At 45.0% G+C, this 16706-nt stretch overlaps 3 protein-coding genes across 3 annotated transcripts in view; 1 reads left to right on the top strand and 2 right to left on the bottom strand.

Annotated features, from left to right (window-relative positions):
- Positions 1-6320, bottom strand: part of LOC119165236 (organic cation transporter protein) — a 21440-nt gene extending 15120 nt beyond the window's left edge. The window contains exon 1 of the mRNA XM_075871221.1: positions 6204-6320. Within this exon, the coding sequence (XP_075727336.1) occupies positions 6204-6320 (117 nt within the window). The remainder of the gene's footprint in view (positions 1-6203) is intronic.
- Positions 1-16706, top strand: part of LOC119165235 (cytoglobin-1) — a 137293-nt gene that overhangs the window by 72790 nt on the left and 47797 nt on the right. The gene's annotated exons all lie outside the window — the stretch shown is intronic.
- On the bottom strand, positions 6293-16706 carry LOC142768847 (tear acid lipase-like protein). Its single transcript, XM_075871222.1, has 9 exons — positions 16548-16706; positions 15464-15680; positions 13758-13872; positions 11551-11701; positions 10301-10393; positions 9359-9511; positions 8433-8504; positions 8217-8285; positions 6293-6660 (listed from the first exon to the last, which is right to left on the bottom strand). Exons 1-9 carry the CDS (start codon positions 16653-16655, stop codon positions 6394-6396), a joined length of 1245 nt encoding a protein of 414 aa, XP_075727337.1. The 5' UTR covers positions 16656-16706; the 3' UTR covers positions 6293-6393.

Genomic DNA, 16706 nt, shown 5'->3' with positions numbered 1-16706 from the left:
CAGTATCATGACTATCCGGTTTAGTTCGCTTTCCGTTAAAGCGCATGCGGCAAATTTTTGTTGTTCAACAACGCACATGAGAAATCTCCCACGCGCACTACCTTGTAGGCCTAAATCCAATGCCCATATATACGGGGTGGCCAGTGAAAGGCTGTGCAGCGCGAGGAGTCGGTTTTTTACAATCAAGCGACTCGCTATTAGACGCTGCCTGCGTCGGCGTTGCCAGGCTAGAGAGGGGGAGCGTAAGGAGGGGAAAGAGAAGGGACGCGCAGGTGCAGTGGAGAGAGGGCGTCATCGGATCAAGCTCGCTCTTATGTAAGATGTTTCGCATCTGAAAACTGGCAGCTGTTTTGTGTACGAATACAATCCATGAGCGAAGCTCCTTAGAAATGGGACGCATATGATTATGCGCATGATCTCGCTGCTGGCTTTTACAAAGGCGGTAGAGTGGGGAGCGGGTGGGGAGAGCGTTTGCTGCGCTCGGTGTCGGGTATGAATAAGCGAGTGAGCGTGGGGTGCGCCCGGCGCTGCGTTCTGCGTGAGCCATCTGCCACCGCGCCTACGCTCTCACTGCCCAGGGAGCGCACATTTATGGTTTTTTTGCTTGGCGCGCTTGCCCGGAGCAGGGAATTCTGATGGCGATGGCACCGACGGTGGGATCGAGGCCTAAGAAGCTTCGCTCCTAATAATGGGGAGAGATAGTGCGCATACTCTCTCAGACATCGCACCTTCGTCGAGTTGTCGGTGCCATTTATCGGCGCAGGGTCGAATCGCGTGCACTCGCCGTAGCTGTCGTTGGCGAACAGTGGTATGGCAGCGTGCCTCGATTCGACGGAAGGCCGAGCCGAAGCCGAGGCGGGTCGCTGGTTCGTCGTCTCGCACCAGTATCTTACGGGGTGCGACTCCACGACGAGCAGGAAGCTCTGCGAGTAGGACACGAACACGGCTACGCAGGCGAACACGAGCACCACCCTCTGAAAGCCGCCGTGGCCGAAGATGAACAGGCTCTGTACCGGGGACTCGGTGAAACCCGACGATTGCTCGACGTCCATCGTAAGAGTGCGCGCAGTGTAATATGGTGTCGGTAGGTCTTTCGACTTGGACGCGGTCGTCTTTTCTGCGGGCGGTGGCACATCTTTCGATTGGTTCATGTTAGTCTCAGTTGATGGTTTCGTTCTTTTGCTTGGTCTCGCCCCCGTTGCAACGACCGCTGATGCCTGAGGTCCATGGTGGGCATCCAAAGCACGGTTTGAATGGGGAAGTGATTTGTCCAGTACTCTAAAAACGGTATTGGCCCTTGTTTTCAACAACCCTTCATGCTTGGTCGAGTGGTTGGCGATTGCGGAGGATGGCGCCTTCTTTTCTTCCATGGCTGTAGTTCTGATTGTAGAAGCCTTCGTTTTTTCAATGTCGGCCATTGTTTCCGATTGTGAAGCTGCCTCGGATTCGGCTATGGCAATTCTGTATGCTGGAGACGGCGTCTCTTTTGGTGTCGCTGTTTCCGAATCTTTCTTCCCTTTGGGCCTGGTGAAATTGATGGTCCGTGGTAACGATTTCGCAGGCGCTGTCGGTTCGCTATGAACACGACGGGGTGACGCTTCATTAGGTTTTGCCCGTGCGTTCTCAACACCTGACGGGGCACTCCCTATAAGGTTGGGTGCAGTCGCCTTGAGGAGTGGTGGAGGCAGTTCTTTGGGGTAGGCCGACGTACCTGCGGGTTTCAAGGGTACATGACCGTCGCGCCGTACCGTGATTGGAACTAGTGGAGACGTCCTCCACGGATCTTTTCGCCTCTGGAAGATGCGCTTTACTAAAGTCTTCTTAGATTTAGACGTGTCGTGCTTGGGCATGCTTTCGGACGTGCGACTAGTTGATTGGTTGGACCGAAGAGAAGTGGTTCAACCCACCACGGGAGATCGACCATGAATCGTGCAGTGCGACGAGCCTTGTTCTTCTTCTTCTTCTCGTTGACCTTCTCGTATGGCTCATACCCACTGTGGGGCATTGGCCAATAGTTGAGGGTTCTTATGACATAATGAACGTTACAAACTTTAGAAAGAAATTTTGACGCTCACGGAAATGTACCTACTATGATGATCTCTGATTAGTCTTCAAGAACCCTTCGGCTTCTTATTCCTCTTAAGGTTTGAGAGCGAACATTTAAAGTCTGAGAATCCAACGAGCATAAAATAACGATGATGATGACAATGATTCATTCTTACTCTACTGCGTTGCACACATCAGGTGCAACGCTGTTGAAGCTGTGCAAGAATTACGGCCAGCAAAATGTGTAACTCCGCGCGCCTTCTGGTCGCTCGCGTGTCATTTGATTAGTGCCAGTGCACCCTCGCGTTTCATTGTGCTCCCCCTTGGCGTGAACGGCGAACAGGAGGAAGCATGGTGAGCAGAAAAGAACGTGGAGACCAAACAACTCTGGTGTCCTCCCCTGTGCTGACGCTGTCTCATGATAGTAAGTCCAGATGGCTGCCATCGTGACGCACGTACAGCTAAGAGCGTGCGTGTGACGTCATGTCAAAACTAAGCTATCGAACCACATGATGACAGACGTTTAACGGCATTTCGTTTGTAAGGCAAAAACATGGATTACTTCTCGACGTAATAACGAAAAAAATACCTTAATGGCGGTAAGAACATTAAACTATTTTTCGTTGCGAACGCATCAACTGCAAGAACTCTCGCTAGCCTCCACAGTGTGCAGACGATGTATGAAAGCGAGAATATACGCATGCGGCCTCTAAGCACGACTGGCAAGAAACCTATGGGGATATGTTTGAAACCAGACCGATAATAAGCAATGCAGCCAGGATGTTTATAGTGGAAAGTATCAGGAAAGCTGGCGTTTACAAAATACGAGGCCCACAAAGGTAGTTTCTTGACCTTGCTTATTCGCCTCTTGTTAGCCTTATGCCTTATGTTAGCTGTCCCTCTTTCACAAGGGCCCCAGCGTCATCTTGGGGCACTTGAGAGAATGAATAAATAAATAAATGAAGTCTCTCTGCCTGCTCTAGTTTCGTTGGTACTCTCGGAAGCATCGATACCGTAATGTTGCCCGCTGTACTTGGCTACTTAATACAACTTTCGTTTGTTTACTTGCAAATAATTTAGACGTTGCTGTGCCGGTGATTTAGACATAGCTCGTAGACAGGGTGTCCCGCAGCTCTTGATGTCGAAAAAAAACCTTAAACGGGAAAATTAGCGATGTTCTTTATGGCCTCAACAAGACGCAACTTCTTTCTACACTATCGTTATCATTTGGTGGTAATGGGCGTTTTGCACATTGTGACAGCCAGCATGCAAACCTGGCGAAAACGCGACGATGCCTTGATCGGAAGAGATAACAGGAGCATGTTGTTCGCGCCTGCGAGACATCAGGCTGACTCGACAAGCACAACTGCAAGCAACCTGTGAGTGGAAAAGACCCGCTTTTGCAGCTCTGATGTCGATAACTTGAACGTGGCGTCATGGTCACAGCTCTGTAAGGTACTTTTGCTCGGAGACAACTTTCTGTGGCAATGAAAGGAAGGCTACGGCGCCAAAGTGGGAATGTGCCACCGTTGCAGAATATAGTGCTACAAGCGCGTCCGTGTTTTCCGCGTGAAAATAATAATAAGAACTGCAGGTCACTGCATGCACCAAGAAGATATTAAGATCTATTGTTGCTTTCCGAAGAGTCGCTTCACGTTTTCTGCGCGTCTTGGAACGTCGAACATTTTACGTGCACCTCACAGTCAAAATGGCGCCTTCGTCTTCAGGTAAGCGTGCGTCGCCCCGCAGATATTCCGACGACTCGCCGAAGGAGCTTGTGTCGAATTGCCCTAACAAATAGCTGTGTAAGCAGACGTATCAAATTGTGTGCAGTGGGATTGCCTGAACACGGCCGTCATTCGAAACGCGAGCCGAGCCGGACTACTTCACGGAGCTGTACAGGAGCGGTACTATAGCAAAATATAATGATAGCATTAATACGTGGTGTCTTAAAGCTTGCGTGCGCCATATGGTCATGCATTTGTTGCACCAACATTGTGGTTTCAGTGACGTCAGTTCAAACTATCTATTGATATTTACACCCGCACTGTCGTTGAGGCACACGCACGGGCGTGTAATTGTTACGGCAAACCTGACTGTTCTGTGCACTGGAAGCTCTATCAAAGATGTCAGAGAAGAACATTGTTCCGAATACGTATCAGCCACCCACGTAAAAACGATTCTTATGACACAAATTGAGGTAATTTTCAGGCTCCAAATTCACTCACAACGAAAAAAAAAAGGCAGTTCGCTCTCACCGCATCAGTCAGCGGCGAGCGACCTGCATGTTAGAAATTTTTCGCTCTGTTCATAGCAGCGCAGCGATTTCTCGGTCTAGAACTGTCGAAATATGATCGGGCAGGCCGAGCCGTCAAAGTTGCGTTGACATGTTTATTTTCGCAATGGCCGGTTGGCGCCTTTTGAAATGCGTTGAGAAAAGAAAGAGTTCTTAACATACTTAAGGTGCGTCTGCATTCGTTTCCGTTCATGAGTTACTTAATATTGCAAACTTACAGATTGTTATATTGTATTTCAAATATTCTGCATTGTCTGCCAGAAAGAAGGGCAAGAACCGTTGCTTGCCGCGTCAATCGCAAAACCAAAGTCACAGAGAACTTCAAATTCATGTAAAATGAAGCTACCTTCAGCGGAGCTTGCGAACGCAGCGAATAGAGTGAACAGAGCGATATTTTAAGTAGAAATCGCGGCATGTGAAATAACCTTCAATTGGCTTCACACTTTTTTTCTAATCTTCATTTTTCTGTTTGCCTGAAGAAGCGCACTTGAGTTGGAGCTAGAAAAACTTGTACGCGAGGTCATAATGGCTGACCCTATACTTCACTACTTCGAGCATGATTTGTAAACAAGATTCGGAAAAAAAATATGTTTGTAATAATGGTAAAGTTTTTACGTCCCGGAACAGCATAGAGCTGCGGAAATTTTGACCATCTAATGTTCTTTAATATGCACTAAATTCACACAGTACACAGAACTGTACCGTGACCGCCGCTGCCGGAATTGAACCCGAGACCTTCGTATCAGCACCCGAGCACCCTGGCTGAGGCGGACAAACCAAGGTGTCCACCTAGGTGGAGAGAGTTTCCATCATTTCGCCCTAAAGAAATGCAGATTTGAATGTCGATCCGGCGGCTAAGTTGGAAGCTTTCTGCAAGGCATTCATTATTTCAGCGGCCATGTTTTGAATTTTTTCACTAAACGAATGCATTTTTAAGAGTCCTTTGCAGCTATCGGCCTCCTTAAGAGCACTATCCCTAAGTGCCGTTTTTCTCGGCCATAAATGGTGAAATGTCACATTTCCTACAAGAGGCGACTCAAGACGTCTAAATCAATGGTCAGTCCCCATCCACTTAGCCGTGCAGCTTTCGTACTCAAATGACAAACCCGCCCGTAGAGCATCATATATCCTGTATGAAGTACTTACACATACCTACACAAGACACGTTTGCAAGGAAACTCGGAACACGAGTTATGAACAGGTACTGCCATTGCTCGCGAAACTTGCCTTTGTTTCTGAATTCACTCACTGTCGTAACACTATACAGGCGACTGTAATCGGGGCTCTCTGTTGGCAACATGACCACCATATGCTGATGAGGTGGTAAGCAGACTGAAGGCGAGTCCTTAAGGGCGAAAGTATTGCAATACAAAAGAGAAGACTGAAATTGTAAGTTCGTTCTCGTGTGTTCCGACTATTCTACGCAGCTTGCCACTCCAGAAACAACCTTTAATTTACAAGCCTGAACTAACGCAAACAATGATGTGAGTTGGTGATGCATGACAAACAGCGCTAGCTAATGACAAGCGAAGGACGACAAGATGAAAAACGACAAGGCGCTGATTGACAAGTAGTACATTCTTTTCAGAAATGGCCATATATGGATATAAGTGCCCGGAAGCAGAAAATAAAGCATACAAACAAAAAACGAATAAAGAAAAGTGCACCTCAACTATAAAGTGATGAAGAGAAGCTATCAAGTGCTATCGCATTCACATTTGTTAAGCTTCTTTAACGTTTTCTTGGTGAATGCTGCTGATTCAGCACTTGCGCACGGGAAGGGGCTTGGTAGGTTTCTCCATTATGCACACTTAGTCAAGATGTTTAAGGTTTAAAATTTGGTGACTTTTTAAATAATTACCGGTCTTCCTTGGACGGCGCTTTGCTTTTCATGTTTATTAGTCTGCAACAAAAAAAAACACCCCTTTTTTATAAAAAAAAACAGTTCGATCACTTGGAGCGCCAAAATGTAGCGCATTTACTTTTTGCTGCAGTTGCAGAAAGTTCTGACAGATGGTTGGCATTGCTACAAGAAACGAAATGCTGTGTTCTCAAAGGGCATATTGCGGTCTACGTGTCGCGTGCTGTTCGATGATGTCCATGGCAACATTGTGAAGGAATTCATTGGCGTTGTGTCCGATGGCGAAGTCCAGGTGGCCGAATTTTTTCTCGGGAACAATGCGGTGGAAAATCACGTTCGATCCCAGTCTTTCCATCAAGTCCGCCACGTCGAGGGTGTCAGCTATTAAGTCGCCTTCAGATGAGAATACAGCAATGGGAGTCTTGATATTTTCAAGTGGGTAGGCTGGTGGCGCCATCTGCAAACGTCAGTGCGAGGTACAGAATGGTGCCATGAACACAGTAGTCACGCTGTCTCTTGTGCTGAATGCCTCCACACATTCAATGAATAAATGAAGTTATTGTTGAATCATTATTTACCAACTTTATTTCTATCTGGTTAAAGGACAAGGGGCATAGGGATAGAGGTCGAATTGAAAATTTCAAGTGAGAATTTCTGAATCACCGTTTGAAAACTACGCTCAAGGCTTGTTTGCTTGACACATCCGATATTATTCTAGCTGGTCAAAAGACGAAGGACTAGTCACTTGGCGAACTGCTGCTGAGATTATAGCGCTCCAACCTGAGTGGCAAAAGCCACGAGAGTGATATCCAGAGTGCTTACTGGCCACTGACGACGTGTCACAAGCCCAGTCTTCTATTTCCTGCTGCCACGTTGTACCTGCGAAACTTTTATTATCATCGGCCCAACGAAGTTTCTATCCCCCATTCGTGCATTTGCCTTCCCTGGGAATCCAACGGTTACCCTGAAAGACCTGTGGTTATTCTGCCTGCGTACTACTTGCCCAGCCTTTGTCCATTTCTTCTTCTTTAATTAAACTATGGAATCCTTAACATCCGAATTGTTTCCTGACTCACTCTGCTGTCTCCTTGTCTCTTAAGGTTACACCTATCATTTTATTTTCCATCACTCGCTGCGTCAACCTCGATTTAAGCTGAATACTTTTTTTAAGCCCTCAGGTGTCTGCGCCAGCACCAGCAAGATGCAGCTGTGTTTTATTTTCCTCTTGATGGTTAGTGGTAAGTTACGAGCAATAATTTGACAATGCTTGCCCAATTTGTTCACCCTCAAGTGAAGATTTGTTTAAAAGCAATAAGTGATCGCTCGTACACTCCCACTCTTGTCTTTCGTCGCTCCTTTTAAAGCGAATCTTCATCTTGAATAATTGTCAAATAATTAACAAGATGACATAAAATGTGTTGAATGCATCTTTATTATTTGTACTGTCCTCATGTCAAAACCACAATATTCAAGAATGATGTTTGAATGGAAATACTTTTCATTAAACTGAATTATCACAAGGCTATAAGCGTTCTAAAAGGCTGTTACGAAATTAATAACACACAAAAATTGATTTACTGCAGTTGAGAAAAGATAAGATATTTTACGCTTTACAACTCCTACCAGTGATTACGTTTAAAAAACAGTAATCAGCAGGCAAAAAAATGTAATACTTGCCCTTCATAATGGTGTTCCAATCTTTGAAAGTATTAAACCCAGAAAAAGGCACCCGATCTAATGTTGAAGTGAAGTGCGAAAATTTTCACAATCAATCATGCACAGCTAGCTATTACATTTTCCGCCTTGTCGTATCACACATGGACACATCAATTCTTATTCAGCAGTGTATATAATTGGTACTTCGTACTGGTAACAGCGTCATGTACATTTCATTTTCAAAATATGGAATGATGGCACTCCGGGCGTGAAAAAATGAAAAAATCAAAGTTGACTTTCCTTACATATCCCATTCTGTGATTCAGAAGAGATTTCTACTTCTTTTGTTCCGCTTACCTGGCCATACCGCCGCCAATTTTCCAACCCACCATGGTCGTACATCACGAAGTTTTTTGCCTTGTACATCTGAAAAAAAAAAGTACGCCGTTTCGAAGGACTCGTTACATCTCCAGAGGATGCGGTAACCATGCTGCCCCGTACAAGCAGCGGCAAAGGCTCCAAGTATGAAGGTCGCTTTGTGAAAAGCGTGCTTTGCAGAACAAAACAAATTACCTGGTGATAGTGGCGCATGTTTTGTGCAGACGTGCCCCCAGGCCAATGACCAACGTACATAGGCATTCGCGTCTGAAATGACAAGCGATTGGACAATGTCATGTTGATCAGCTGGGCAAACAGGAGGAAAGCCTTTATAAAAGATCCATGGTTGTTGGAATACTGGCAATTCACTCATGCACGACGATGTGGTCACGCTCATTAAGGAAGTTGTAACCTAAGCGCGTAACAAGATGCTTCTTGAACAACAGCACAGGGCCATGCCACGATGAGCGATTTGGTATTTCTATAGCTCAACGTAGGAAGCATGGCTGGCTGGATTTATGACAATGATGAAGGATATTTCAATGTTTCAGAAAACGAACCCAAAACGTTTACCCAGTCCGCCAGAAAAGATAGAAAGACACATTGCTCATGTGCGTGCTGAATGCAAGATATTCTGCTCTTGTAATACCGTGTCATCAGCCTAAGTACCAACCCAGACAACTCACTTTGACGAGAGTTGGGTTTGGTCATTAACTCTACTGATGGTCCGCAAAAAATAAGCCCTAAGATGAACCATCGCTTTGCCTGATCTTAATTTCTGCACGAAGTATTAAAGATGGTTGACCACTACTATTGTCAGACGATCCTACTTAGCTGCAGAGAAAGCGTCATAAATCACAGCACATGCATTAGTGTTACGTTTAGCGATTCATTATGGTTACGAATTATGTGTAATGAAGTGTTACATTTAGGCTATACTCTCGATCAACAGCCTAAATAACGGCAGGCTATGGCGCTAATAGCGTGCTTATGCATCTAATGCTGTTCGGCAGAGAGCAGCACATGCGTAGACAGCCTACCGCGTAAAGCGCTAAGGTATACCATAACGCCAATCGAAATTCTTCGAACTTTTTTTCGCGAGAACCAGTATTCTTGCTTACCTTATTCAGCTGGAGTGGGCTGCTTAAGAGCGTTAGTGTGACCACAGCAGAGCAGAGCCGGCCCGTGGCGACCTCACAAATCCTCGAGAAAACCCTTTGAGCGACATTGCCTGCTCCAACGTAAGTTCCCGTGGACAAAGGGTCAAGTGCCAGCTGCGTAAAGGAGTAATGGTTCCGGGATTACGGTTTTCGTCAAATTGGTTATGCATGTTTGAACTCGACTGTAATATGATTGCCTGGTGTTGTTTTTTGCAATGTTACCGGTACGAAAATGCTTTAACTCGTTTTGCGGTCAAGTTTTGGTGAAATGTGAATTGGGTATTAGAATAATCAACTTCCATTGATTGAGTATTTGCTTGATCGATTACTTCATTTATTCACTCAACGATTCTGGCCGCTGCTATATAAATAAGTCCATTCTCTACCAGAAGTCGATTAAGGTGCAGACTCAAGGATCTGTTTGAAATTAACTAAATGAATAAATACATATTTAGGTAATTTTTTTTAAAACAGCGCATTCACGCGGGGTGTAAAATAGTGTGAATAAAAATAACTAAATGGCTGGCATTAATAAGGAGGCATGAAAGAGAAAGACCGACAAGATAGATTGCTTATTTAGCCCTAAATCAAGTAGTAAAATGACAAGAACTTCACTTATCCCCATATTCATTATCAGGTGGAGTGCGCTGCAGCGGATAAATGCATTATTTCATGGATATTTTTTTTCTACTAATGCTGTGACCCTGGTTCACAGCTGGTGGTTAGGTAGGAAATGGGTTCATGCTATAAAGAGAATGGTTATGATAGTTATAGTTCCTAATACAAATGACGCGCTCAAGGAGCCCTTGAATAGCCTGCAAAAATCAACATTGCCGTAGAGCTACAACCGATGCTCAGTGACAATAGCAGATTGATAACTCATTTATTCACACAGTCACTCACAAGTACTGGTGGAAGCAGAGGCACCGCAATGGACATTGGCTGGCCCGCATTTGTGATGTTAGCCACGGGACCATACAAAATCACAAGGTTGACCTGCGAACAATGCAGGAAATGAAAAGGGGGGATGTTGGAGTTACTTTAGAAAAGCAAAAATAAGGAATAGTTGAGCCACAACAGTGCCACTGTGTGTGTGTGTGTGTGTGTGTGTGTGTGTGTGTGTGTGTGTGTGTGTGTTTGTGTTTGTGTGTGTGTGTGTGTGTGTGTGTGTGCGTTCGTGCGTGCGTGTGTGTGTGTGTGTGTGTGTGTGCGTGTGTGTGTGTGTGTGTGTGTGTGTGTGTGTGTGTGTGTTTTACAATGAGAATTTTCAACAACATGCAATGTTCATATTTTCTTTTGTATGCTTTGCCGCTGCTGTTATAATGCCTACATTTTTTTATTTTGCACTGGCATCCTTCGCATGCATTATTTAAACATCAACAGAATACGTCTACTTTCTCACTGCCTGCCACGCACTGTTGCCGAAACTACCGCTGACATTCCTAGCCCAAACCCTATGTAATCTTTTATTGAAAAAAATAAAAAAAATATTATGGTTACTAAACGGACAAAGCAGTTACATGTCGTGTTAAAGGTGCTTGTTTCCTCACCCGAAGGTTGCACAATCGAATTCCTGTCGTGGCTGCCGCATATCCGAGGGAAGCGAAATGTTTGGAGCCCACGTGCTTGGATGGAGGCGCACGTTGAGTAACTCTAGGACGTCGAAATTTCCGGACTCTCCTACACCGACATCCCGTACAACCCTTTGGTTGTTTTGGCAAGCAAAACTGCAACTATTCTTGTTTGTACTTCGTTTGCAGCTGACCTCTTGAAACCTACGGGCCTTATTTCGCAATCTATTTTTACGGTGCTTTTTTTACAATTACCCCATTGTCAAAGATAACAATGACGTTAATGTATTACTTCTGCAGTAGTAGTAGTAGTAGTAGTAGTAGTAGTAGTAGTAGCAGTAGTAGTAGTAGTAGCAGTAGTTGTTGTTGTAGTTGTTGTTGTAGTAGTTGTTGTTGTAGTTGTTGTTGTAGTAGTAGTATTGTAGTAGTTCAGTGTAGGCCCTGAATTTAAGCCACTGGGGCCAATAAAGCTCATTCAAGCGTTTCTTTTATTCTCACATTCTTATTCTGAAACCAACAGGTCCTAGTTTTTAAATGAAGCAGCTAATAAACAGTGCCAACGCGTAATAAAAGTTCGGTAACCTTGTCGTTGTACTCCGGGCGTGTCGAGAGGAAGACCATAGTTATGGCTGCACCCTGGGACAGCGCCATTATCGTGAGCTTGGGGGCACCGGTGGCCTTGAGAACGTGGTCCACGCAGGCTGCCACGTCGTAGCGCCCGATTTCATCGAAGCTGGGAGTCATAGAGGAACAATTACCGCCGCTATCGAAAAGCCAGAACGGAAACAGAAGCAGCATTGAACCCCTTGTCGGCCACTTAATTGTGCGGAACGGGATGTCCAAATACTCTAGTTCATCAAGCGCTTTTTTTCCTTTGTATATTGCGAGCGTGTTTCTTTGAGCCAATAAGTACGCCTACTCTTTGCTTGATTCTCAATAAGTGCTTCCTGTTTGTACTCAGCAGGACAAAGCAAAGTTTGGAGGGACCAAAAGCTCGCTAGAACGTGTCAATACATCCTGGCGTAAATGGGAAAGACGCAAAAGCAGTGAATCCTATTATCACCCTCCTCGCCATGCGAGTAGAATTTATACTTTTACGTCGCATTTTGAAGTCACAGAAATCTGGTAAGTCACACCGCCAAGTGAAAGGTCATTGAACCTGGGCTACGTAGTCATTCACTTCGCTGTGTGCAGTCTGATGTTTTCAGGCGCACCATAATTAATACTGAGAATATAGCCTGCACTTTTGTATTCGCTCCCTCTCTATTTTGTTCTGCTTGCAATGCAAAACTAAGTGGACGCTGTGAAGCAGCGCTGCGTTCGCGGAAGCTAGAACTTATAGAGACGCGGCGCACGAGCTCGCAGTATAGACCACCATACCAAAGCTCGTACTGCTCAAGCACTCTATCCCCAGTGTTCATGGCAGGTGTTGTGCGTTTCATAGCAGTGACCGGTGATAGAAAATTATTTTATTAAATGCTTGATAGGGTTTTTCGGGTTTGTTACGTCTGTACAGCCGCTTGTGACTGTAGACGATTTATTAAAGGACAGGAAACGTGAACAAGTTCAAAAGCGTAGCCCAGGCGTTGGAGTCACTCCTGGCCCGCGTTCGACGCCAGGCTCGCGCTCGTGCCACAGCGCCAGTGCCCCGCGCGCACTTCGTTAATGTCGTCTTCTAAGGCGACATGTCAGGGTTACCATTCCGTGATTAGCCGCTCACAAAGGTAAGCTTTCCGTTGCATTAACGAACGCAGGTACAATTAAAACTGGTAGTCGGTCCCTAAAATGACTTACGAGGGTGGTCAGGTGAACTGGTTGGTGCTGGTTCATTACAAAACACCGCACCTAATGAACATTAAAAACACATAAGGTGAGAACGAACAAGAACAAGCGCCGAATTCTTGTTCCGTGCACGTCCTGTTCTCCTCTCATGTGTTTTTGATGTTCATTAGGCGTTGTGTTCCCTAAAATAAACTCTTAAAGGACGTCCACAGACAAGTTCCCCCGGAATTTTCTCGCTGTGCTGTTATCAACAACCAGATTGCTGAGAATTCCTCGCATTGTCATGTTCAGAATAACGACATGTGAGAAACTGCAATTGAACAAAAACTTGGGTGAGTTGGTGATGGTTTATCTTGAAGCAAATGACGCACAGTGAAAACTAGAAGAAATAAAATAGGCATACACACTACAAATGTTACTCGCAACTGAATGATATGTTGATTCTTACGCTCAAATTTATAAAAATACATATTAACATCTGACTTGATTTGCCCTGATTGTCATCTTAGGCATGACCTAAGAAAGTATCCGCTTCTAACAATGTCATGTTTTCCGTTTCGTCAACTTTCTACGCCATCATGAGCTTCTGCGAAAGTTATTTTGTTTTTGGTTTTTAAAAAGGTCTAATATCTCAAGTGTTTTCTGAGTCTACTTTCATTTCATCGCATGCCTGCTACAAATTTGTCGCGCCTAGTCTCAGCAAAACTTGCCGATAACAGGCGTCATAGTTTAGATTTCACCTTTTACGAGGAAGCTGGTATCTGACAGTTCGGTGTACCAAACATCAGCAATAGTAACAATTCAGTTACGGTGATATTATGCCAAACACAGCATAGCCTAAAACAATACTTTATTGCAAGGCCTTCTAAAGCTACCAATGTGTCATGCGAGAGCGACATAGTTAACTTCTCTCCAAAAACAAAAGAAGTTCGTTGAACGGCAATGTAGTACTTATCGCAGCGTTCGTCTTGCAACGTTCTCAATTCAGAGCGGCGTGCGAAACTTACCTCCATCTCCAGTACTTGGGCTCTGACTGCGACAACGTCGTATGGTTAGAATACGATTTCGCTTCCCTCGAGTTCATGGACCACACGTCGAAACCCCGGTCGACTAATAGGAAACCTGTCGTGAAGAAACGGTCGTCATTGGTTACGCTTCTAGTGAAACTGTATTTGTGAAGCTTTAGGAGAGCTGCGCTTCACTGGAGGTACTAACTACTAATAACTGAACGTCCGACAAACGTTAAGGCACCGAATGATGTCAAGGTCTCAAACACGTAATGCAAAGGCTGCATATGGCCTGTGGACTTTTTGCAATATGTGATATTCATTTTTTTTTTTCAATATGATCTCTTGTGAGGCGTGACAGTTCTTAACTTTTTTCTTTGAGGCACCCCATCTGGTCACCAAGTGTTTAAGCGTCACCATAAAATAAAATCTATTATTCAGATTAGGCGTGCAGGTTTCAGTCGTATTGTAGATAAGTCTCTATGTTTCGCACATCCCGACGTCGAATTAAGGCAAATGAGTTCTGTCAAAACTTCAAGGTGGTAGAAGGGTAAGAAAAGGAAAGTAAACATCGGGCGATTGCCTAATCACTCTTTCCTGACGTCAAATTTACTAAAGAAATGGGGCATATGTAAGATGGCAACGTTTCAAACGGCCCCCTGCTTTCTACTTTTGATTTTAATTGTCCTGGTTCTTGCCGGGTACATTAACGTTACTGTGGCCTACTTGATGAGGTCAGTTTTGGTCCCCTACGTTAAGGACACAAAGAAGCAATACAAAGAAGCGCTATCGACCGTTATTGACCCTAGTGTTTAGAGTTTTTTACCCAAGTGTAGGAGGCTCGGATGCGTAGATATTTAGCAAATAGCCAAAACTGCAGTAAACCTACTACAAAAATGGTGTAGGCGGCTATGTGTAGTTATACTAATGGGTTTTACACACACCTTCAAAGAAATTGAGCTATCCATACCTACCATATAAAACGCGAAACTTCATAACTGCATTTTTCTAACATTATCCTTCATGCTCATTCACCAGGTTCTTTCACTGTCGTGACGAGTGACAGGTGCTATCCAGTCTTCTACTTATCGGTTACCTAATCTCAGTAATGTTTCGTGTATACCTCAGCTGACGAACAGTTTCTTCTCGTTCGCAACTATTATAGATGGTCTCACGCAAAGGCCTTTCAGCCTCAGTGCATGGCCTTTTTGTATGCAAAGTCATTCAGTAAGGCTAAAGGGCCATCACGTATGTAAGCGTGAGGCTGAACAACTATTTCGTAACGAGAGCCTTGTGCTAAACAGTCGTAGCAGTTGCATATCGGTTCATAAGGCGTCCAAAGAGCTATGCAGTTTGGCTATACTCTGTGAAGGAATAATAAGACATTGTGCTGCTACGTGGTCAACGGTTTCTCCTAAAACGACTGGAAGGCACATTTTCAGCACTTTGAAGGGAAAGGAAACAAGCAATTGCCGCAAACGAGCGTTCCATAAAAATACGTTCCAGAAAACATTGGGACGAACTGTTGCATTCGTAGCGCAGTTGTGTGAGCGACGTAATGTACCTGAAGGAAGGTCCGAAACAGGAGTAGGGCAACATAGCACGGATTACCAACTTCCGTCAGGCCAATCAGTTTCACATGTCGGCGTAAGGCAAACATCAAACACATCAAACGAAACAATGGAAGGCGTTTGATCGACACTTACCAGGGCTCTGCGATGGTGGGTTGAGGAACCACATATCCGAAGCGCTCGTGAAGGCGGGCAGAAGGAGCACCGGAAAGCGAGGTGTCGCTTGATTATTGGCGGTGGAAGGGCTAGCCTCTCGTCCGTGAGGAACGTGGTCCACCTCGAGCAAGTACCCGTCATCTGTAGTCGCGTAGCTCCTCTCGCACGGGTAGCCATTGTACTTTATCAGCTCGCACTGCGGTGAGTTGTTAACTCTTGCCGAGTCAGAAATGCACCGAGCGGACAGTTTCGTCTGTCCACAAACGCCGCGTGTGCGGAATTTTACGCTCCCTTTTAATGAACCATCCCTTTCGGCCTATCAAAACACAGGATGCTATCAAATTTACAATGTGATGCGCTTAGCTTCCTATTTTGAGATAGCACTTTACTTTGCAAACTGCAAGTTCCTACAATTGTATGTATTTAATTTTGCTGGCACTGTTTTTTTTTTTTTTTGCGGAGATGTGAACAGACCGTAATATCAAAAACTGCAGCAGGTTTTCCGATGAAGTGCTACTTTTGTAATCCGTTGAGGTTGTCAAGCAAGTACGCAAGTGAAAAGTTTCAAATATGTCATAAAAAAGATCTCATGAGACACCCCTAACTACAATACAAGGATTACGCCATCATCGATAAAAGGGAGCATGCAACTATTCCAAAACGTCGCTCTCATGCATAGTCACTCTCATAAACTTACTCGTAAAGGTGGGAGCATGCCGGATAGAAACGCAATGTACTACGGGCATTTATTGAATAGGAATAGTTGCTTCAGTTAAGGTGGTCGAAGTTTCGATAAGGAAGTCTATATTTGACAAAATGCGCCATCTTGTCCTTGGCACGTTCATTCTAGAATGAATTAGTCGGGGTATTGACAACGACACCACAGACCATGGCTGCTGCAACTAACCAACCTTAAAATTGACCTGCCAAGGAGGACAGAGCGTCTTTTAAGAGAGGTACGCTTAAAGTAACGCCGGCGAGCCAGTCTGGAGTACCTGATCTTATTCGACCAACGTGTAGAGCGCAATATTTCGGAAGCATTAATTGGCGACGCCTCACTCACAGGACTTAGGCGAGCTTGCAGAGTCAGATCATCTTCTGGCTGTCCGAGAGATGCTGTGGCCAGCAGCGCAACGGTGAGCAGTTGGGAGTAAATATTTAAGGTGCCCATCTCCGTGTCTTCAAGCTCTCGCAACTACAAACGCCAGAAAACCAGTACTTC

This window comes from Rhipicephalus microplus, chromosome 8 (assembly GCF_043290135.1).
Source record: "Rhipicephalus microplus isolate Deutch F79 chromosome 8, USDA_Rmic, whole genome shotgun sequence".
NCBI classification, from domain to species: Eukaryota; Metazoa; Arthropoda; class Arachnida; order Ixodida; family Ixodidae; genus Rhipicephalus; species Rhipicephalus microplus.
The sequence above is the reverse complement of the archived record's forward strand: the minus strand, read 5'-3'. Positions and strand labels throughout refer to the sequence as shown.

What these genes read in the sequence shown, in the direction of transcription:
- LOC142768847 (XM_075871222.1), bottom strand. Translation starts at nt 16,655, where the DNA reads ATGGGCACCTTAAATATTTACTCCCAACTGCTCACCGTTGCGCTGCTG. An exon ending in TGCAAGCTCGCCTAAGTCCT is followed by an intron (nt 15,681 to 16,547) that starts GTGAGTGAGGCG and finishes AACTCACCGCAG; the next exon opens with TGCGAGCTGATAAAGTACAA. An exon ending in GCCCACTCCAGCTGAATAAG is followed by an intron (nt 8,505 to 9,358) that starts GTAAGCAAGAAT and finishes TTGTCATTTCAG; the next exon opens with ACGCGAATGCCTATGTACGT.